At 41.7% G+C, this 24,259-nt stretch overlaps 1 protein-coding gene across 7 annotated transcripts in view; it reads right to left on the bottom strand.

Annotated features, from left to right (window-relative positions):
• The window catches only part of tle2a (TLE family member 2, transcriptional corepressor a), a 62,235-nt gene that overhangs the window by 28,139 nt on the left and 9,837 nt on the right, over window positions 1–24,259 (bottom strand). For 6 of the 7 annotated variants that reach the window (XM_015971398.3, XM_015971399.3, XM_015971400.3 and 3 more), the window contains exon 2: window positions 3,579–3,745. The exons of the other annotated variant lie outside the window; for it this stretch is intronic. In XM_015971398.3, the coding sequence (XP_015826884.1) occupies window positions 3,579–3,745 (167 nt within the window). The remainder of the gene's footprint in view (window positions 1–3,578; window positions 3,746–24,259) is intronic. 7 annotated transcript variants of the gene reach the window in all.

Raw genomic sequence — 24,259 nt, 5'->3', positions numbered from 1 at the left:
TCTCGCAGAGCCTGTGGACTCTAAGAATTCTGCAGACGTTCATATTAGCTAAAGACAGATTATACAACAGTTCAAAAACCTTGAGAATATTACCGTTGACGTTTGCGTGCATTACACAGATAACAGCAAATAAATGCTAAACTCAGTTTTTATGAGAAGATGTAAAAATCAGAGTTTCTGTGCTTTGTGGATTCTGATACTTTAGCTTGTTGAGAGCAGAGAAATAAGAACACACACCAACACACACACACACACATGTTTGCTTGAACAGGGAAACAGTAGCTGCAGGGGTTGGCGAGCGGTGTGTGTGTGTGTGTGTGTGTGTGTGTGTGTGTGTGTGTGTGTGTGTGTGTGTGTGTGTGTGTGTAGAGGGGGGGTAGTGCACAAAAGAAGTTTGAAGTGGGACAGAAAGGGATTCTGGCCAGCTGAATCAAAGCAGGATGAGTGGAGAAGAGTCAGGGGGTGGGGACCTTGTGAAGGTCTGCCAAGGGAGCAGAGTGTAGGATGGAGGTCGGGGTGGGGAACAGGGGCTACACAAAAAACACAAATCCCACGTTCGAAAAGCATTCTGGGCACATTCCTGCACATCAAGCACACCATGCGTTCAAGAACTTGGGAAGCAACAACAAAAGACACCAAACAGAAACAGGTGGGGCCATCTCCATGGTTGGGTGTGACCACAAAGCAGGAAAGTTCAATCTACTAAATATTTCAAGCTAAATATTTTAGTCCTTTACTATTACAGAGAACCAAACTCTTTCTAAAAAAACCTGCAGTATGGGTAGTTATAGTCAAATGTGTCCATGTGAGGGCTTTGTAGATTTAGAATTCTTTTCAGTTTGTTAAATTTAAAAGCAAGTTTCATTTTATAGGAAGATATTGGCCAGAGGCTAAATTCTTTTGAATGGTGTGTGTAAAGAAGTATTAAAACCTCAGATGAAGGTTTTTGGATTTTCATAGCTGGAATTTTAATAAAATCTGGTATTTTTGACTAGTGCGGCAAAAACAGAAACTAGCTTACGGTCTAAGCCCTGGGCAGCTGGTGATGCTTCAAAAAGAGATCTGCAGAATCAGCTATAGAACACAACCCCCGACTCCGGTGTTTCTGCGTTAGCGTAATAGCAGAGAACAATGTATCATCAATCAGATGTAGCTTCTGAAGCCTCTGCTAGTCGTTTTGTTTTTTCTCTGGGATATGGCAACGAGAACGGATCTTGGATTACCGGAGAAGTTCAACCGAACTCCGACCCCGGTGCTGGCTGAATATCACTACCAGAGGTGCAGACGTGTTTCAGACCGTTTGACTCAGAAGACCCGTGACCCGATTTGGACACCGGGGAGGAGTCCGTTAATCTTCAGAACAAAAATCGGAAGTTTATTAAGTTTTGTTAAATATTTCATTTCTGTGCTCATAGCGCTTCTACCGGGAGCTCTAAGCTGACAAGTTTCTCAGCTGATTATAGGTCTTAGCTCCATCATACTGTCCCAATATAATTCAGTAACCAACAGATAAATTAAATAATGCCCTGCCAGTTTTACCACTGCGTGTATATATTGATATAACTCCATACAATATTTAAGCGATTGCTTACCAGAATAAATCTTCCTGATGCTGGAGTAACTCGTTAGTTTGACTCGTTGTTTGCACTAATCCAGGATGGCCCCAGGAGGATCTATTGTTGAAATATGGGCAGGGTTTCCCTTACATAGGCGTAGCCGTGGCAAGCCACCACGGCTGAAATCCCACCGCCACGCCTACAAGATCCCAAGTTTTTTTTTTTTTTTTGTGCTGTTTCCCGAAGAAGCAGCGGGAACTACTATGTTGTCGCTTGTGATCACAGCCGGCGGGCAGCAAGGAGGAGCAGGCAGAGCAAGGTGAAGTTACAGCATAAGTTACTGAGTTTAAAATTAGAAAGGTAGCAGTGGATATAATGCTTTTTGGTTTACATGTTTCAATAGCATTAAGATAAACGAGTGTTGACGATCTTGCCAGGTTTCCTCCCCCCACCAGGCTAAGCATCACTTATTCATGTAAAATTTATTTATTTCTTATTCATGTAAAATTTATTTATTTTTTCATGTCTGACTTTAACCACATCTAATACTGCATTAAGGCGTGAGCGGAACAGCGACAACTTAAGATCGATGTGTGAGCAGCGTGAGAGGTCGGGTGTTTTCATCTGAACCCTTAAAACCTCCAGTAGGCTACGCTGCTCTATTGACGTGTTAGCGCGCGGCGCTAACAACTTAGCGACGTGACATGTCTCGGAGAAAGCGTAAAAACACGTTGGACGCTTCTTCTGAAGTGGGAAAATAACGCTTCTTCTTAAGCAGAGCACGACGTCGCCTCGGCTCGTTCACAGCCGAGCCGGTACCGGACTGGGCTCGATAACTGACCCAGCACAGCCACTGGGTCGTTGGAGCTGCCCCGTGACTGCCTGATGGAAAACCAGCGGGTTTCATCAGACTCGTAGTTTCTTGTTTTTGCTGGGGACCCCCTGTATTTTACTGCTCCCTCCTGCAGTCTTCCCCTTTTAAAATTTAAAATGATTCTGTAAATTCCGTGTATCAATAGAAAAAATCTCTGCCAGCTGCAGTAAATGTAGTTTCCAAATAATAAATAAGAGGTGCATTCATCTGTGTATCTCCTTTGATCCGCATTAGTGATATTCTCAGCACCAGAACAGTGAAGCAAATAAAGATTCCTGAGTTTGTTATTTATTAGGTGCATCTGACCTGTGCTATTTTTCTCTGAAATGAGATCAAATCAGTGCTTCTATGGGTTGTCTCCAATCTGCACTGGAAAATTTTACTTTATTTAGAGATGTGTCAGGATTTCTCCCCAAGCCCCCTCCCCCACCCACACACACACACACACACACACACACACACACACACACACACACACACACACACACACACACACACACACACACACACACACACACACACACACCTGGAAAAATTCCTAGGGGAAACACTGATGGGTATCATCTTTTAGATTGTGGTTTTCCCAAATGACTTGTTTTTCCCTTACCGGAGCTAACAGTTAGCATTGTTGCTGCAGTCATGCTAACAGGACTCGTCTAGAGCAGTACCGGTGTGGTTCTAGATGGATTTGTAGATGTAGGTTATTATTTTAGATCAGACCGGTGTTATTTAAAAATGCGTGTACGACCCGGACATATGGCTCAGACATTTTGCTGAAGCTGTAAATGCAGTTTTCCATAATAAGTAAGAGCACGAAAGTAATCAAAGTACAGTTATTCACAATACTTGCAACAGCAGCTACGTTGTTTTACGTGTTGAAGTGACGTATGCGGAACACAGTCCTTCACTGTTTGGATGAGAAGATTTTGATTTTCTGTAATGATTTATGACAAAAGTTCTTAAGAAAATAAAAAACTGAACCCAGTTCATATTCATATAGATGGTTAAGTGTAGTTATACTGAATTTCTACAATTTTAATGCCGAGTCTGGCCAATACCATTAAACAGTGCTTGATGTGGAAGCTGGATTTTTGCGTACCATTAGCGAACACAAAACTGCAGAAAAGGTGTAGCCTTAACACACCCACCTGTGGTACTGTGTCTGGAGGAACTGGAACTCCTCTTTAATGCGATCCAGAGTTTCTGGGTAGGTAAGTTTCAGAGACTGGGGTGTCCCTGAAGCTGCCGCCGCCGCAGCCGCAGCTGCAGCAGCCACCACCGAGGCAGAAGACCCCGGAGGTGGCTGCAGAGGTGCCTGAATAGACAGAAAATACTACATTTAGAGACAACAATAAGCATAGTTGAAAAACATACTTTCTTGGCACCTAAATTAAAATTTTGTGATAGTAGCCTTGTGGTATTAGTGAGTAGCCTGGCCTGCCAGACTCGTCCTCTGTTTAATTCTGCACAAAGAACCTTTCTCTGTGCAGAATTAAACAGAGGACGAGTCTGGCAGGCCAGGCTAATTAGTGAGGACATTTTATGTAAAATATTCACTTGTTTGGTTAAAAAAAAATGTAGTTGTCATTTATGTTTATGTATATCTGTAAATAAGTCTGTAGGAGGCAGTTTAACACAGAAATCCAGGCAGAACCAGATGTGATAAGGTCAGCAGCAAAGTGGACTGAGCTTCTTAGCCAAATGAACAGACTGATGAACAAAAGAGATTAGAAGAAAGGAATAAAGAGCAAAATCCAGCAGCAGGCGGGTGAAGGAAAAGCACCTCATCATAGATGAAGAACCACCCCCAAACCCTTGCATATAGTCACTCTTCTCTGCAGGACTCAGAGCAATTAGGAAACTACAACTGTAGGGGTAATGCTGCAAGACAGGCAGACAAAAGGAACCAGAGAGCCGGCCAAAGAGGGTGGTCGGGGCTACCCATCTGTCTGTCTGACTGACTTTCAGTCAAAATAACCAAGCCAAGCAGCAGACACTTTCCAGGAGATGCAGTTTCAAGCTGGTGATCATTTTAAGTTACCATACTACGATGTTCTTGCAGCTGCCCACTGGCTCATTTCTGTACAGCTCAGACTTCCAAAAGGCTGATCACTTTTCCATGTACTGTCTCTCACTTTTCAAACACTGGTCTGAACAAACTATTGGTGGTCACAAATTCTACTTCAGTAGAATTATTTTTTACAAAAAGAGACTTTACAAGCAACCCAAAATCTGATTTCCAATGTTTAATCCCAAGTGGTTTTCACTATTGATTGTGCAAGTCACTATTCAGATCTGCAAGGTTAAAAGGGGGTGCAACTGCTTTTTAAGAGTGGACGCCATTAAACTCAGTTGTATTTTTTGCCAGATACATTTTTTGACTGGAGCCAAAGTTGATGTTTTGTTTGCAGCCATTTTTTCTCCTAAGAATGCACTCTATGTAGGAATTTTAACTACCGGTAGTTATCTTGTGTTGCTGCCAAAGGATTAGTTCAAAATGTTTCAACACTATCATGAAAAATGGGATAAATAGGTGAACTGTGTCTGCACGCAATTGGTCAGCGCTAGGACCACTAGAGCAACAAACATTCAGTGTGTTTACATGTGCATCAGAAAACCAAACTGTTGCCTTAAATAGACTGACATTTTATTTAAATGCATGTAAACGTGTTAGTCTTGCTGATGGCAAACTGGTTCTAATCGTGCTGAAGCACCCAACTTCATCTGCATGTAAATGACTCAGTCGGGCTGGAACTGGTAAAAGTGATCAGACTGCAGAAGTGGTCTTCTGATAATGTCATCGCCACAAAGTAACATGAGTAACACCATAAAACAGTACAGTACATACCAAATCAGCTGTGCTGCAATGTTGTTGTCCATTCCTTCGACCATCGTACATTTCCTGTTTTAACTTAATTTGCTTCAATACTGCCAGAGTTTGTTAACTATTTGTGTTGCCATACACTAACCGGAAGAATACACACAGGAAAGGATGCATGTCGCCTTCTATTCCAAAGTGGAACAAACTTAATTTGAGAGTTTGGTTTTCTTACACACATGTAAACTAGGACAAAGGGTTCCAGTTTATTACCTTAGACCAACCTAGATCAACTTAGATTCACTTGTAAACACACTGAATGTGAAATATTCATCACTACAGTAATCAGTCAACAGGGCAGTCTCCCATACACTATCAAAGAAGAAAAAGCAAATGCATCATTTTCTAAATAAATTACTTAAGTACCTCTTTCTGCTCATGTCTTAAAAAAAAGCGAAGGTCTAAATAGTCCAAAGTTGATGCCAAAGGCATTTCAAATGAGCACTGTTCCTGAGCAGGCATTGCCTTTGTTGGTTTTATCCATTGCAGCTCTAACGTTACGTCTGCCAACTAACGTAGAACTCTGATCGGCAAGACACAACATCACTCAGGCCAATGGTAGACCTGCTGACACTCCAATGGTGCACGGATAGATCGACCTGCAAAGCTAAATCTTTTATGACACCTGATTAAATTGGACAAGTCAGAAATGATTCCCAAGAAAAAAGATGCTCAACTAAAAGCATAAATCAAAACCAATATCTGCTTTTTCGATATTAGCAATGCATGATTAAATTCAGCCTTAAAAAACAAACTGCAAAAACACATTATATAGAATTAAGCCAAAGTAACTTCTCTGTCAAAAATAAGTGTTTTCTTGGTATCAAAATGTGTCTTTAAAACTCACGGATATCATATGTTAAATACATGGCACATATCAAACGGAATCCCTCCGTAGACTCCCATTTATGTTTTGGCCCGTATGGGACCCATAGTCCTGAAGTAGTAGGCATGACTTTATGGTGCGGTATGGGGGCCTAAATTAAGACTCATGCCCAGCAGCAGGAGGCTATATAAATTCTGAAGCAAACTACTGACCTGATTAATGATAAGCTGGCGCCGGTAACTGAGAGGGTGGCGCTGCTTACTGAGAAATAGCACCTTTACCAGCGTTACCACTAGATACGCTAGGGACTAGCAGACCTCGGCTGGTCATTGACTGGTTCACACACTCCCTCTGCTGTCCGTTAGCATGGATAGGCTAGCGTTAGCCTGGATGGGCTGGTGTTAGCATCGGAGAGGCTAGCCATTAGCGTGCATAGGCTGGCCACTAGCTGGATTTCCTACCTCCTTGACAGACCATTAGCATGGATAGGCTGGCGTTAGCATCGGAGAGGCTAGCCATTAGCGTGCCTAGGCATGCCACTAGCTGGATTTCCTACTCCCTTGACGGACCTTAAGCATGGATAGGCTGGCATTAGCATCGGAGAGGCTAGCCATTAGCATGTCTCAGAGAGTCACTAGTCAGCTAGTGGCCAGCCTAGGCACGCTAATGGCTAGCCTCTCCGATGCTAACGCCAGCCTATCCATGCTAATGGTCCATCAAGGGGGTAGGAAATCCAGCTAGTGGCCAGCCTAGGCACGCTAATGGCTAGCCTGTCCAATGCTAATACCAGCCCGTCGAGGCTAACGCTAGCCTATCCATGCTAATAGACAGCAGAGGGAGTATGTGAACCAGTCAATGACCAGCCGAGGGCTGCTAGTCCCTAGCGAATCTGGTAGTAACGCCGGTAAAGATGCTATTCCTCAGTAAGCAGCGCCAGCCTCTCAGTTACCGGCGCCAGCTTATCATTAATCAGGTTGGTGGTTTGCTTCAGAATTTATATAGCCTCCTGCTGCTGGGCAGTAGTCTTAATTTAGGCCCCCATACTGCGCCATATGACTTAGGCTCTGTCTTTTCTTTATATTACACTCAACAAAAATATAAACGCAACACCTTTGTTTCTGCTCCAATTTTTCATGAGATGGACTTAAAGATCTAAAATTCATTCCAGATACACAATATTACCATTTCTCTCAAACATTGTTCACAAATCAGTCCAAATGTGTGATAGTGAGCACCTGTGCTTTGCTGAGATAATCCATCCCACCTCAAAGGTGTGCCACATGAAGATGCTGATCTGACATCATGAGTAGTGCACAGGTGTACCTTATACTGCCTACAATAAAAGGCCACCCTGGAATGTGCAGTTTTTTGTTTTATTGGGGGTCTGGGGACTCCGAACCGGTCAGTATCTGGTGTGACCACCATTTTCCTCATGCAGTGCAACACATTTTCTTCGCATAAAGTTTATCAGATTGTCAATTGTGGCCTGTGGAATGTTGGTCCACTCCTCTTCAATGGCTGTGCGAAGTTGTTGGATATTAGTGGGAACTGGTACACGCTGTCGTATACGCCGGTCAAGCACATCCCAAACATGCTCAACGGGTGACATGTCCGGTGAGTATGTTGGCCAAGCAAGAAATGGGACATTTTCAGCTTCCAAGAATTGTGTACAGATCCTTGCAACATGGGGTCGTGCATTATCTTGCTGAAACATGAGGGGATGGTCATGGATGTAGGGCAGAACAATGGGCCTCAGGATCTCATCTCGGTATCTCTGTGCATTCAAAATGCCATCAATAAAATGCACCTGTGTTCTTCATCCATAACAGATGCCTGCCCATACCATATCCCCACCACCACCATGGGCCACTCGATCCACAACATTGACATCAGCAAAGCGCTCACCCACACAACGCCACACACGCTGTCTGCCATCTGCCCTGAACAATGTAAACCGAGATTCATCCGTGAAGAGAACACCTCTCCAACATGCCAGACACCATCGAATGTGAGCATTTGCCCACTCAAGTCTGTTATGGCGACAAGCTGGAGTCAGGTCAAGCCCCGATGAGGACGACAAGCATGCAGCTGAGCTTCCCTGAGACGGTTTCTGACAGTTTGTGTAGAAATTGTTTGGTTATGCAAACCAATTGTTTCAGCAGCTGTCTGAGTGGCTGGTCTCAGACGATCTTGGAGGTGAACCTGCTGGATGTGGAGGACCTGGGCTGGCGTGGTTACACGTCGTCTGCGGTTGGGAGGCCAGTTGGATGTACTGCCATATTCTCTGAAACACCTTTGGAGACTGCTTACGGTGGAGAAATGAACATTCAACGCACGAGCAACTGATCTGGTTGACATTCCTGCTGTCTGCATGCCAATCGCACGCTCCCTCAATGCTTGTGGCATCTGTGGCATTTTGCTGTGAGACAAAACTGCACATTCCAGGGTGGCCTTTTACTGTGGGCAGTATACGGTACACCTGTGCACTACTCACGATGTCGGATCAGCATCTTCATGTGGCACACCTGTGAGGTGGGATGGATTATCTCAGCAAAGCAGAAGTGCTCACTATCACACATTTAGATTGATTTGTGAACAATGTTTGAGAGAAATGGTAATATTGTGTATCTGGAATGAATTTTAAATATTTAAGTCCATCTGATGGAAAATCGGAGCAGAAACAAAGGTGTTGCATTTATATTTTTGTTGAGTGTAAAATGATAAAAATAGTAAATAGAAAAGAAAGTTCTAATCTAAACTGATTTTATAAAGACTTGTCTGTGGTAGTGGGTTCTAATAGTGTTCATTTTTAGCTACATACATCAAACCAATGCCAAATACACATATTTGTTTATTTCCTGCACTAATTTGCTAGCTTAATCTCACTAACCAACACAAAGCCTATTCAAAAGGTTGACTGCTTTAAAAAAATGTTTCCTTTCCAACAACAAGTGTAAGTTGCATATCAAAAATACCCGACAGACTCATTCAATGAAACTCCAGAAGTTCCCAGCAGGAGATTGTTGCCTTGATGTACAACCGTATATCAAATACGGAGGGGAAGAACACAAAGGAGGATGCATGGAGAAAAAGGCTTAGACAGGAGAATCAGAAGTGAAAGAAATGACTGAAAAAAGATAACCATAGAAGATGCATGATGCCACTTCTGAGAATTTACAGAAAGGTGTAAAACACTTTTTCCAGAAAGAACGAGACAGTGTTAAGGGTAAAAAAGGAACAAGGGCAAAAAAAAAAAGATAAATAGTAGACAGAAAATAGGCGTTGGCCTCATTATTCCCCTTTCTTTCCAACAAGCTGCTCCCAATCTGTCTGCCAGATCCCCCACCTAGAGTATGGAGCCACATGCACACACTTCTAAAACTAAACACACTCAAACCAGCCATTACACACTCTCCACCCATAGATAAACATGCCTGCTAGTCAGTCCTGCTCACACAAACGCACACTCATTTAAAGATGGTAGGTAAGACTTCTATGATTCATGCCATCTAGATGGATACATGTGACAGATACATGAACATATTGACCCTGGGCCATCACACATAACCTCTTTCCTGATTCCTTGCAATTCCCATTAACCAGTGCTATTAGTCTGTGCCGTCTCCTGATCTGGCAAACAGCTGAGCAGGTTTTAAAGTGTGAGGTCAGGCCATTAAGACGACCTGGTGACCTCAAGGGAATAGATCTAAGCAAAGAGTCTCACCTGATAATCCCACAGTCAGTTATTACCTCCCTCCCAGCTCGAGAACATGTGAGAGATGTACCGTCTGCCCTTGAACAAAGCTTACATGGAAAATCACCATTACACAATTAGAGGTTCTGCTGCTTAGACAAACGTAAAGTCAGCTTCCATAATACTGACCGAAGAAGAACATCACATGATTGGATGATGTGAGTTAATGCCTTTCTAAAATAGATTATTTGATTATATAAATGAAATTCAAATGTAAAGAAGTGTTGCTAACAGAATGTGTTTAATCTACATAACTATGAACCCCTTCTATCATTCTATCTTGTCAGCAAGTCTGCCGTTTTCCCATTTGGTAATTTGCACACACCAATCAGAGATGACTCCATCAACACTGCGTTGGTGTGTGCTTAAAATCATGAAGGAATCAAGGAACTTAGAGCAAAGTTGTTGCTAAGAGCAGTGTGTGGCTGATGCTGCTCTCCAATTCACACCTAATCCCTACCTTGGCTCTGTGACTACCCTCACTGTTGGCTAAGAGGCGCATTAGTAATGGATCAAAATTAAACCCCAATTTTGCCCATGACATTTCTAATGATGCTAAAGCAGAAAGAAAGTGGCTCAGACATGAGGTGATGGTGTGCGAAAGGGGCTACTGTCAACTCTTATGAGAAAAGAGGCTAACTGAAACAGCTAAAAGACAATTTATGCATCAAGGACATGGCTGAACACAAGGCTTTTGTGCTTTTTAGCATAAACGGTATATGCCCAAGTCTGCAAAATTTCTCACGGATTTCTCAGCTCATTTTCACCCCAAGCAAACCAAAACCTGTGTCTGCCTCATTTGTTCTTCAATTTCTCCGATAACGCATCCAGCTGAAAAAAATGGGTCAAGATGTTTTTTCGAATTTACTGTGATCATATAGAGATAACATTTGAGGTATTCAATAATAAATACAGCATTGTCCAATGTCCAGATTCAATTTATTAATTTGTGGACATTACAGCTTGCTCCATAAAGTTTTAGACTAAATGCTAAGTTTGATAACAGCTAACAGCAGTCTTGTTTGCAGCATCAGGCCAAAGGAGCTGAAGCAAGGTCATTGCCAATCCCCTCCCAATTCTGTGGCTTACACAGGGTCTCTCTAGGTTACAGGTCAGGACTCTTCACCCCACAAATATTTTTGCACAGATGTGACAGAGTGAGCTTCGTGTCACTGTATCCCGATTGATCATGTGCCCTAGCTACTTGGCCAAGGGAATGTCCCTTTGGCTGACTGGTTAGCACACATGACCCTCACCCGGGAGTCTGGAGATCAAATCCTGCCCAGGCCCTCGTTTCTTCACGTTGCCACACATAGAGCTCAGTCTGGTTAAAGGCAGTTGCAAGAGCAACACCCACAGAAGATGATATGGTGTACTAGTTGAGCAAAGGCAGTATGCAGTATGCCATGGCTAAGATAATGTGCAAAGACAAATCTTCACTTTCTGCTGTGATCAAGAACTAATGAAGGACATGAAGCTGTGGAGTGTGTAAAGCTGGATATCCAATGTATTGTTGGGAAAAACTGCACTAAAAAGAAAAGTACAAGGCATCAAACTTCATAAAACCTTAGATTCAAGCCTTGGGTAAAAGAAAACATTAGCTCGAAGCCAGATGTAGCCTGCTGTGGCCTGATGGTGTTACAGTGGCTCCAAGCAGCTCTATAAAGAATACAGTAGACGATGAGAGCATCAAAACTTTAAGGTAACTTCTTCACTGAAAGGGGGGCAAAGAGGTTTTTGTTTTGCATTTGACTGGAAATGGTCAGCTGGACTTAAGCTGGGCGTACACTGTGCGACTTTTTCACTTTTTTGAGCCGATTTTCCACTCGTGCGAGAATCCACGAGATCGGGGCGAGTTTTGTGCTGAGCGTCGTGTAGTGTACAGGGGGTTACGGGAGGCGATTAACACCACGTGACCAGCTACCGATCAGCAATCGTGAGCTCGCACAAACTTCTGGCGTGTTTGATATTTTGCTCGTCCCTCATGAGGGTATCACACTGTTGAAGCGGCGCAGCGAGCAGCTGCGACCCAAAAAGTACCAGAACCGCTCACGGCGCATGCGCAATCATGCATTGACACCGCTCGCCCGCTATTTCCCTAATATTACGTTGTTTGTTTTTATTTCTACACGTTTTTTTACTCACATAGATTGTCAAGAAAGCGTGTTTGTCGTGTTCATGTCAAATCAAACTGATCACAAAACACAGATTTACTTTCTTTATTTCGTTTTCCTCATCCAACCCCCATAAACCCCTGTGTGTCCTCCTGCAGCACTCCCGAAGGACAACAGGCAAAACAAGACAAAAAAGTCTGACGTGTTGTGTAAAAACTGCTATTTTTAGCATATTTTTAGGGCCGACGTGTTGCTACCAGGCGTACAGTGTGAGCAGTCAGGTCGCATCCGAGAACTGGGTCGTACAGTGTGAGCACACGACTCGTGAGATCTGCCCTGCGAGGAAGTCGTACAGTTTGAGCTGAAGCTGAACGCTACGAGTGGAAAAACTCGCACAGTGTCCACCCAGCTTTAGTTTGTTCCGGTCTCTTAACCTGAAAAAACAATTTTTCCAACAAAACATTTTTAAAGGTGCAGCATGTAAAAATATAGTGAGAATTTACAGTGAGTCATTTTGGATCCAGCTGGCCGCAGAGATTGTCAGTTTTTCTCCATTCAAAACTGAGGAAGGAGAGACATAACTAGTAAGTAAGTAAGTAAAAGTTTATTTATATAGCGCCTTTCACAGATATAAATCACAAAGCGCTGTACTACTGGTAATGTTTACTAGTTTACTAGATGGTAAACTACTGTTTACCATCAGTGAGTGTGGGGTTGCCATGTGTTCTGTGGGCTAATACTGTAGCGCCAACTATTGTAATTTGACGACGACCGATAAAAAGCTCCAGAGTTGTTTAAAGTGGTCGCAGTAACCAAATTTAACCACAGTACGTCATGTTTACATAATGCACCTTTAACGTAGATTTTAAAGCAACTCCCATGGGTCTTGGTGTAATGAACCATCCAGAAAAAGACAGCTCTGCATGAAAGAAAAATATTAATAAAATATATTTTGGGGAATAATTGCAGCAATAATATAATTCAATTCAAGTTTATTTATATAGCGCCAAATCACGACAAACATCGTCTCAAGGCACTTCACATAATAAACATTCCAATACAGGTCTATTCATTAAGCCAATCAGAAAAAAGTTTCCTATATAAGGAACCCAGAAAATTTAATCGAGTCACTGACTAGTGTCAGTGACTTTACAGCAATCCTCATACTAAGAAAGCATGCAGCGACAGTGGAGAGGAAAACTCCCTTTTAACAGGAAGAAACCTCCAGAGGATCCTGGCTCAGTATAAGCAGCCATCCACCACGACTCACTGGGGATCAGGAAGACAGAGCAGAGCAGAGCAAGCAGGCAGGCACGCACGCACACACCAAGTAGTGTTTCTATAGTTACATTGTGATTTCTTAGTACATATTCTATTTGGTGAGAGATAGACTATTGTATTCATCCTAGTGAATCTATAATTTAACGGGTAAACTAGTAGTAGCACATTCAATGTCAAGGAAAGTAAAGTGTTATCATCAGGAGAGGGAGAATGATTACCGTATTTTCACGACCATAAGGCGCACCTAAAAGTCTTAAATTTTCTCCAAAATGTACGCCGCGCCCTATGGTGCGGTGCGCCTATTGTGTTGTTGTGAGAAGCGAATGTAGTAGAAGACAAGGGGCGTGGCGTGAACGTGCGGACGTGAGCGAAGACAGACCTTTGGATTTGCCACATTGTCATCAACATCCTCGCCATTTGCCTCAGACTCCGGCTGTGAGTCTCCGTCCACTTCCTCTGCTTCCAGTTCCAAAAACAGCCGTACTATCTGAACTGCCTGGCGGACATTTGTCCTTCTCATCATCCTTTATTAAAACCTAATAAAAGCCTACTAAACTGCAGAGACAATATCTGTCCGGATCGCTCCAAAATATGAAGTTTACCGTCAATATCTGTCTAATAGTTTGTTGATACTCCGTTTGTGCCACTCCTTTCCCCGCGAAGCGGCTCCTTTTTGAGCACATCTCGTTACTCGTGCAGCCTTCCTCTCTCTCTCAGCTACATAATGATACTTTTTATCAATTGAACATGTGAGACTTCCACCAACAGCAAAAGGGTCTCATGTTTTTGTGGGTTTTTTATGTTCACAAGCACTTTCCCTCTCACGTTTTACTAAACTGCTGTTTTGACAAGTTATCAGATTGTCTAAAAATAGGTCGTTTTTTAGTTTAGTGTAACTCCGCTTTTACGTTGCCTATTAACAAAATTTAAAAACTGGGGTGTAGTTCATAATCACCTTTTTAAAGCTGAATTGAAACCGAAACTCAGGGAGGCGGAGTCTTGCTGCTACAGCGTCCCAAATCAGACCTGTTCTAAAGATGCAGAGACGCGTCCATGGACCCCAGAGGGTTAATAAAACACAATTCAAATCACACTATTTTCTTAGGCCTATTAAAAACACACACATGATTTTGTTCATGTGGAAAGTTTATGTGGTTAAATCCACCAACTACCAGTAAACACATTCTGAACTTCAACACAGCGCATCAGCGCTTGAGCGGCGCTGCGAGCAGCTGCGACCCAAAAAGTACCAGAACCGCTCACGGCGCATGCACCATCATGCATCAACACTGCTCGCCCGCCATTTCCCTAATAATACACGCCGTTCGTTTTTATTTCTACAAATTGTTTTACTCACAAAGATTGCCAAGAAAGCGTGTTTGTCGTGTTCATGTCAAATTAAACTGATCACAAAACACAGATTTACTTTCTTTATTTCGTTTTCCTCATCCAACCCCCATAAATCCCTGTGTGTTCTCCTGCAGCACTCCCGGTGTACGCCTGGCTTTAGTAGGAGGGAGACCCGCATGTCTCGTTGAAAATGAATGGAGGAGAGGCGAAGTTGCCTCCCGTGTGTCGAGCCCATTAGAAGAGCACGAGCCGTCAGCGCACGCAATGAGGAAGTGCACGTGTGCTCTAAACCAGGTCTGAACCAGGACTAGAGCAGTAAAGTGAAGCATGCTTTTGGTTGTTTATAATTTTCACAATGTCTGATTTGCACTGATGTGTTCCGAGTCCCGTGCCAGCACAGATGTTTTACCGGTACGTTTTACCATGCCCGCGCCATATAACCCGGTGCGCCTTTTGTATGTGTTAAAGACCAAAAAGACACCCATAACTGAAGCTGCGCTCTATAACACGGTGCGCCCTATGGTCGTGAAAATACGGTAAATGGTTAGCAACAGTGTTCAAGACGATGGCCCCCTCCATGAGGCTTCCACAGCTCAGCAATCAATCAATCAATCAAAGCTTTATTTATAAAGCGCCTTCCGCGACCCTGTCGGGAAGCCCAAGACGCTGAACATGGTACATGAGAAAAATGAAATATGATGAATAAATCGAAAATAAAAGCAATTCAAATATTACAAAAAAGGTAAAACAATATAGTAGAAGACAAATGGGTAAAACAAGGGATAAAGAGACCAATGAAAACAGGGAAATAAAATCAACATAAAAGAGGGCCAAATTCAAACACGTTCAAGGAACGTCAAGCGGAGGAGGTGGGTTTTTAGGTGACTCTTAAAGACTGGCAGAGATGGGGACAGCCTAACTGAGGGTGGCAACTGGTTCCAGAGTGATGGTGCCAGGACTGAGAAAGCCCGGTCCCAGCGAGTACGACACCTAGAACGAGGAACAGCGAGCAGGTCTTGGTCAGAGGAGCGCAGAGTGCGTGATGGGGAATGTCTGTTCAGGAGTGTGGCTAGATGGGGGGAGCACCACCCTGGAAGAAATTGTAAACAAAGACGAGGAGTTTAAAGTGTGAACATCACCACCAGTAAACCTGCAGTCTGACAGCAAAGTGCTCGGTTAGGAACATATGGAACAATCAGGTCACTGGTGTATGATGGAGATTGATTGTTAAGAGCTTTACAGGTGCTGGCCAGTAAATTAGAATATCATCAAAAGGTTGAAAATATTTCAGTAATTCCATTCAAAACGTGAAACTTGTACATTATATTCATGCAATGCACACAGACCAATGTATTTCCGATGTTTATTACGTTTAATTTTGATATTTATAGGTGACAACCAATGAAAACATCAAATCTGGTATCTCAGAAAATTAGAATATTCTAAAGGCCAATGAAAAAATGTTTGTTTCTCTAATGTTGGCCAACTGAAAAGAATGAACATGAAAAGAATGTGCATGTATAGCACTCAATACTTAGTCGGGGCTCCTTTTGCCTCAATAACTGCAGTAATGCGGCGTGGCATGGACTCGATCAGTCTGTGGCACTGCTCAGGTGTTATGAGAGCCCAGGTTGCTCTGATAGTCGTCTTCAGCTCCTCTGCATTGTTGGGTCTAGCGTATTGCATCCTCCGCTTCACAATACCCCATAGATTTTCTATGGGGTTAAGGTCAGGCGAGTTTGCTGGCCAATCAAGGACAGGGATACCATGGTCCTTGAACCAGGTGCTGGTGGTTTTGGCACTGTGTGCAGGTGCCAAGTCCTGTTGAAAGGTGAAGTCTGCATCCCCATAAAGTTGGTCAGCAGCAGGAAGCATGAAGTGCTCTAAAACTTCCTGGTAGACGGCTGCATTGACCCTGGACCTCAGGAAACAGAGTGGGCCAACACCGGCAGATGACATGGCACCCCACACCATCACTGACGGTGGAAACTTTACACTGGACCTCATGCAACGTGGATTCTGTGCTTCTCCGCTCTTCCTCCAGACTCTGGGTCCTTGATTTCCAAAGGAAATGCAGAACTTGCTTTCATCAGAAAACATAACTTTGGACCACTCAGCATCAGTCCAGTCCTTTTTGTCCTTGGCCCAGGCGAGACGCTTCTTGCGCTGTTTCTTGTTCAAGAGTGGCTTGACACACGGAATGCGACACCTGAATCCCATGTCTTTCATGAGTCTCCTCGTGGTGGTTCTTGAAGCGCTGACTCCAGCTGCAGTCCACTCTTTGTGGATCTCCCCCACATTTTTGAATGGGTTTGTCGTCACAATTCTCTGCAGGGTGCGGTTATCCCTAGAGCTTGTACACTTTTTTCTACCACATTTTTTCCGTCCCTTCGCCTGTCTGTTAATGTGCTTGGACACAGAGCTCTGCGAACAGCCAGCTTCTTTAGCAATCACCTTTTGTGTCTTGCCCTCCTTGTGCAAGGTGTCAATGATTGTCTTTTGGACAGCTGTTAAGTCAGAAGTCTTCCCCATGATTGTGGTGCCTTCAAAACAAGACTGAGGGACCTTTTAAAGGCCTTTGCAGGTGTTTTGAGTAAATCAGCTGATTAGAGTGGCAGCAGGTGTCTTCTATATTCAGCCTTTTCAGAATATTCTAATTTTTTGAGATACCAAATTTGGAGTTTTCATTAGTTGTCACTTATGAATATCAAATTTAAATGTAATGAACATTGGAAATACATTGGTCTGTGTGCATTGCATGAATATAATGTACAAGTTTCACGTTTTGAATGGAATTACTGAAATATTTTCAACCTTTTGATGATATTCTAATTTACTGGCCAGCACCTGTATATGTGAGAAGGAGGATCTTAAAATCTATTCTGAATTTAACAGGTAGCCAATGTAGGGAAGCTAAGACAGGCGAGATATGATCTCTGTTTTTAATTCTCATCAGAACTCTAGCTGCAGCATTTTGGACAAGCTGAAGACTTTTAACTACATTCTGTGGACTTCCTGAGAGTAGTGAATTACAGTAATCCAGTCTTGATGTAATAAATGCATGAACTAGTTTTTCAGCATCACTCCTGGAAAGGATGCATCTAATCTTAGAAATATTCTGAAGGTGGAAAAAGGAAATTCTACAAACTTGTGAAACCTGGGATTTGAATGACATGTCCTGGTCAAAGATAACACCAAGGTTCCTTACTTTGTTCTCGGAGATTAATGTAATGCCATTCAGGTCAGGTGAGAGACTAAGCAGTTTCCTTTTCTGGATTTCTGGTCCAAAGATGAGAACTTCCGTCTTGCCTTGATTTAAAAGCAAAAAGTTTAGAGTCATCCAAATTTTTATGTCCTCAAGACAAGCCTGTAATCTACCCAACCGATTAGGTTCATCAGGGTTAATGGATAAATATAACTGAGTATCGCCAGCATAACAGTGGAAGTTTATATCATGCTGTCTAATGATTTTACCAATTGGGAGCATATATATATATAGTCAAAAGAATTGGTCCAAGCACTGAACACTGTGTTACTCCACAAGTAACTTTGGAGTATGACGAAGATTTGTCATGTACGTTTACAAAATGATATCTATCAGACAGGTAGGATTTAAACCAGCCTAACGCCCTTCCTTTGATCCCTACACATGTTCAAGCCTTTCTAAAAGAACCTTGTGATCAACTGTGTCAAAAGCAGCACTGAGATCTAACAAGACTAGAACAGACACGAGATTCTTATCTGAGGCCATGAGGATATCATTTGTAACTCTCGCTAACGCAGTTTCAGTGCTGTGATACTCTCTAAAACCAGACTAAAATTCCTCAAACAGAGCATTAGTGTTTAAATGCTCACATACTTGGATGGCCACTATTTTCTCCAGGACTTTGGATAAAAATGGAAGGTTAGATATTGGTCTATAATTCATTGGGTCATCTGGATCCAGAGAAGGCTTCTTAAGTAAAGGTTTGATTACAGCAACCTTAAAATCCTGTGGTACGTATCCATTTACTAAGGATAGATTGATTATATCTAGAATGGGGGCAGTAACCAAAGGAAATGCTTCTTTAAATAATTTGGTTGGGATTGGATCTAAAATGCAAGTTGAAGGTTTAGATGAAGATAATATTTTTGATAACTCTGAAAGCTCAACTGGATCAAAACGGTTCAAGCACAGATGAGGTTCTACAGTTACCTCGGATGCTGCCTCACTTAAGCCCCCTTCAGACAGGCCATGAAAAACGGAAATGTTCCAGAATCTGTCCGTAAGACCTTTCTGTCTGAATACAAACATCCGGATAACGTGTTCCGGAATTTATCCGGACGAAGCCCCTAGTAACAGGTCCGGACTTGTTACGGACAGGGTGGCTGCTTCAGACTGGTGAGGTAAAGTTCCGGACAAGAGGGAGGGAGAGGAGGAAGGGACCGGGGGACGCCGTGCGCACCTAGATAGCCCGCTGCTGTAGCATGCGGCGAACCATGGCAGCTCGCCTCCTACGGTACCGCCTAGACGCGCGACAGAGCGCTTCACACCGCTTCTGTGATTCCTTTAACCATTGAGCTTCATCATCCAGGTCTCTTATGCGTCTTCGTGTGCGCAGAATTATGCTTAAGCGCCTCGTGATTTTTATCTTGAGAGGCGCTATAGAAATTATGTTTTCTTCTTCTTCTTCTTAACATAAGTCCGATCCCCACCCCCACCCCACCCCACCCCCCCGCCGCTGTCAGACATCTGGAACTTTTCCCTGCTGTGTGAACGCAGCCGAAAGGACAAGTTCCGGTACAAAAGTGGTGTGTCTGAAAACACAGTTCCGGTTAAAAACCGGATTGAATTGTCCGCAAATGTTCCAGAATGTCTATCTGAAAAGGGCTTTACTGAGGAAGAAGAAATCACATTAGGGAGGATGCTAATGCTTTTGGTTCTAATAGAATTAATTTTACTTGTGAAAAATGCCATGAAGTCATTGCTGCTGAGGGCTAAGGGAATAGATGGTTCAGAGCTATGATTCTGTGTAAGTTTAGCAACTGCACTGAAAAGAAATTTAGGATTATTCTTAATCTCTTCAATTAGCGATGAAAAATAAGCAGTTCTAGCTTGTCGAAGCTTATTTTTATAAAGCACAACACTATTTTTCCAGGATAAGTAGGACTCCTCCTGGTGTGTAGAGTGCCATGTTCTCCAATTTTCTAGAGTTATGTTTTAAAGTTTGTAAATGAGAATTAAACCAGGGAGCTAACTTCCTGTCCCTAATTACCTTCTTTTTTAAAGGGGCAACATCATCTAATGCCACGCGTAAAGAAGAAGTAACATTATGAACTAAAGCATCAATTTGTGAGGGGCTAGAAATAAAAACATTGCCCTCTGATACGTTCCACTGAGATGCTGATGATATTAAAGATGGAACAATTGATTTAAAAGATGCAACAGCGTTGTCAGATAGAGACCGACTATAGTGAAATTTACTTTCATGTCTCGAGAACTCAGTTATGAAAAACTCAAAGGTTATCAGAAAGTGGTCCGAGAGGACTGGATTATGTGGAAATATTTCCTCACACTCTATGCCATAAGTCAGCACAAGGTCTAATGGATGATGGCAAGAGTGGGTGGAGCTATGTATTCTTTGGCTAAAACCAATCGAGTCTAAGATATTACTAAAGGCTACGTTGATGCTATCATTTTCAATGTCCATATGAATGTTTAAATCCCCCACTACATTTACCTTATCAGTATTTAGCACCAAATCAGATAAAAAAATCAGAGATCTGATCCAAAAACTCAGAGTAAGGGCCTGGTGGACGATACAAAACTACAAACCATCGTGGTTTTACAGTTTTGCAATCTGGATTAGGAACACTAAGAATAAGATGTTCAAAAGAACTGTAACTATTAATTGGTAAGGGATTGATTAATAGGTCTGAATGAAAAATGGTTGCTACTCCTCCTCCTCGCCCTGTACTTTGAGCAATATGATGATTTAAATCATTTGAAGGAGTCTACTCGTTTAAGCTAACATAGGAGGCAGAGGAGTAACTAAACATCTGACACAGAGAGCAAGAGATAGGAGACGGAGAAGCAGAGACAGTAGTAGCCATAGCCGTGCTGAGGCTAAGCTAACTGGACGAGCAACTCGTTCAACACCAAATAAACTGAGTGCGAACTCAAATCGTTCCCTAAAAGCTAGGTGGAACAACAGAAAATGTGTGTTTTAGCGTGCTTATGTGCTACAATAACTCAGAGATATCCTAGTACAGAGAAATTTAATTAATTTTAGCGAGCCACAAACACCGAACAGCTACACGTAGTGCAACACGGAAAACAGGAAACGCCTTACCGCAGATACTGCCACCTGGTCTCCCCCGTGGCCATTTTCTCTAAAAGGTTACATTTTAAGGCTGGAATCAACTGGTGACTCCACATAAAGATCTAATTCCTTTACTTTTCTTATATGCAAATAATTTGGTTAACCTCTTGAGACCCACGGACCCGATACCGGGTCTGGATTTACTTCCGGTTTTAAAGTCGTTCCAAAACCACACTTAATGTTCACCAATATATGCAAACTACACATGTACATAACGGGAAGAAGCTAGTCTAAACAATAAAGACATAGTTTTCCACCTCAGCAACACCTATTTCACACACTGAGCCTTTAAATCAAAAGGAAGTAAAAAAACACTGACTTCACATATCAAGCACGAGGGAGTGTTTACCTGCAGCGCTGAGTCTCTCTCGCTAGTGTTCATTGACGAGAGGAGCTTTTTAGAGAGTTATCATTTTTCGACATCTTATTTTTACAATGGCTGGAGAAATCGAGAAGTTTTTCACCACTAAAGAGGTCCTGGATATGTTTGCTGATGATGGCGTTACTAACGTGTGTCTGGTGGATTCATCTTCTCATGAAAGGTATGTAACCCTTTTCTCTCAACTCTTTTCTTTGATTTGGTGTAAAATTACTGATAAATTTACCAATTAATATATATTTTATGTTATTTATGTACAAAATCCTGTCTATCTCAGCATTTGGGCTTATTTTCTCTTTACAAATAAGTCTTTTTTTCTCTGCGTTATTATAAATGAGTATAAATTTACAATATAAACTTTGATTATGTGTAAAATTACTGATAAAATTTTCCTAATTATATATATATATATATATATATATATATATATATATATATATACACGATAATTGTTCATTTTTCTCTGTTTCTTTGTTGTGAAAATCTATTTTACATTTTGCTGTTAATAAATTTGCTCCACTAGGAGCCAAATTAATTCTTCTGTATGATTTTCCCTTATTTTGAAGGATAAAATATGTTGGGTGGATTTTTCCCAAAACCCCTCAAACATCTTTTTTTAGATGGAAACAATGGTGCCAAAAAGTGCCCAAAATGGTCCAGAAGAGGTCCGCCTGGATTTCTATCCCCTAAAACCTCTCCAACTTTTCTATACTTCCTTTTTTTTATCATGATTTTCGGATCAGCAAATGTTCAGACCCTATTCTGTGAATTTCTAAATGTTTTAGGCTGCAACTAGGTATTTTAGAAGGAATTTTAACATCATAAATTGGATTTCTTTTAGGTGGAACATGTTTTTTCTCATTTCTGCTGTGTTTCAGATCCTGTTACTCTCAATCAGTGACATAAGTGATGCTTTTTAGATTTTTTGAGTAAACTTTAGAGTCTTACCATTATTTTGATACCAAAACAGCTCAAATAAACCTTGTAGTTTATGAGATAGACTCAAATCATTTTGGGTACATCTTTTTAAAGAAAATCTCTGAAAAATGGCCTGGGGTTCAAGAGATTAAGCTTGGCAAAAAACAAAGAGGATCCTAAAAAAAGGTCATGCAACTTTTTTTCCTAAACTCATTTCCATAACAAAAGAAAATTTAAAATTTTTGAGAGAAGCATCTTTGGTGATGCTTTTTAGACACCTTTTTCTTCTCTCATTCGATTGCACAGCACTGGATCTGATAAAGTGTTCATGGCATTTAAGATTCACGCTGATGAACACACACAGGTGTTAAAATGGCCTTTACAAGTTTAGGACCATCTGTTGCAATGAGACTCTCAGAGAAAATTCAAACATGATTGTGTCAGAGAAAAATATGCAAGCACAAACACATTTGCATTTATTTCTATCATTCCTAAAGAGCTTGAGACAACTGCAAGGGATAAATAACCTGGTGAAGGGAAGAGCCATCTGGTGAACATTTGCAGCGTAACTAACAGCCTTTATCCTAGAAAGGTTTTAATTGAAAATCAAAAACAAAACTGTAAATATGATTGAGAAAATGTAAAAAAAAAAAAATTAAACAATTACTTTACACAACATATCTAACATGAAGAGACCATTAAGAGTGCCATTTCCTGAATGAAATCATTCCTGTTTTCATTTAACTTACCTCTAATTGCACCACAAGCAGCAAACAAGCATGACCTCACATCCTTGGTCTAAAACCCTCCCACCCTCAAAAAACATGTGCACATATACACTTGTTTGTGAGACAACACACCCACACATGTTCGGTGCTGACATTAAGCGGATGATGCAGTTTTCCACAAGTATTTACAAGCACGTGAGCACCTTACTGCATCGACACATGACTAAAGAGCAAACTTCTGAGACAAATGGAATTCCGTCCTGCCATCCAGTTGCTACCACTGTTTGGAACTATTTATGCAGCTGTTTTAACATTTATATAAAAAGCATTCTTCTCAATGGGCTCAATGCAAGACAGGAGGGTTAAACCTTTGGTCCAAACTCTAAATATGCCAACCAGTTCCCTTAAGCCTTGCACCTCAAAACAGAACAATGGTTGAATGTGCTATATAATTTACACTCAGGCCAAAACGAGAGCTGCTGAGTGATTATTTAAAATGTATTATGATGCAAGACAATAATTCTAACCTATTCTTGATCACACTGAAGGACAGGAGGTCAATATTTGAAACAGGAAATGTAACTGAAGCCGAAGCTCCTGGCAAGCGACCAGTTTAGAGCAGAATGACCCGAGTGACAAGACGACGACATGGATTTGTTTTTGGTCTTAAAACAGATCCACACCTTAATGCCAGACACACACTTCCTTGAAACCAGCTTACAATGTCCTGCAGGTCGTTTATTTTATTTACAAGACACAGAGTTTGTTGCTAGTGTGTGATATGCAGGCTCTTCAAGGAAAAATAGAAGCAAAGCACAAGATGGAAAGGAGGAAAGGAAAATTTTATCGTTAAAAAACAAACAAGAAATATTTTGGCTACAAAAGGTAAGTCTACCTAACTCCAACCTGCCTGCCATGCATAAAAAATAAAAACTTTTATTACTTATGCAGACATAAAATAAAAAAACTCTTGATATGACAATTCTATTAACTGACTAATTCATGGAACGTTTTACATTCGTAGAATAATTTGAGTAAAAACAAAATACACCTTTATAAGTAAAAGCAACCATGCATGAGCTTCTTTCAGTAATAATTATTATTCCGTTATTTAACCAGGTGAAAATGCAAATCTCGTTTACAAAAGTGAACTGGTGATGAATGCATTCGTTACATCTTAAAATGACTGAAGGACAAGGGACACCTTCTTTAAAAAAATACCTAAAATTTTCTTCTTTT

The sequence above is a fragment of the Nothobranchius furzeri genome, chromosome 8, assembly GCF_043380555.1.
Source record: "Nothobranchius furzeri strain GRZ-AD chromosome 8, NfurGRZ-RIMD1, whole genome shotgun sequence".
Taxonomy (NCBI): domain Eukaryota; kingdom Metazoa; phylum Chordata; class Actinopteri; order Cyprinodontiformes; family Nothobranchiidae; genus Nothobranchius; species Nothobranchius furzeri.
This window is presented reverse-complemented; position numbering and strand designations above follow the sequence as displayed.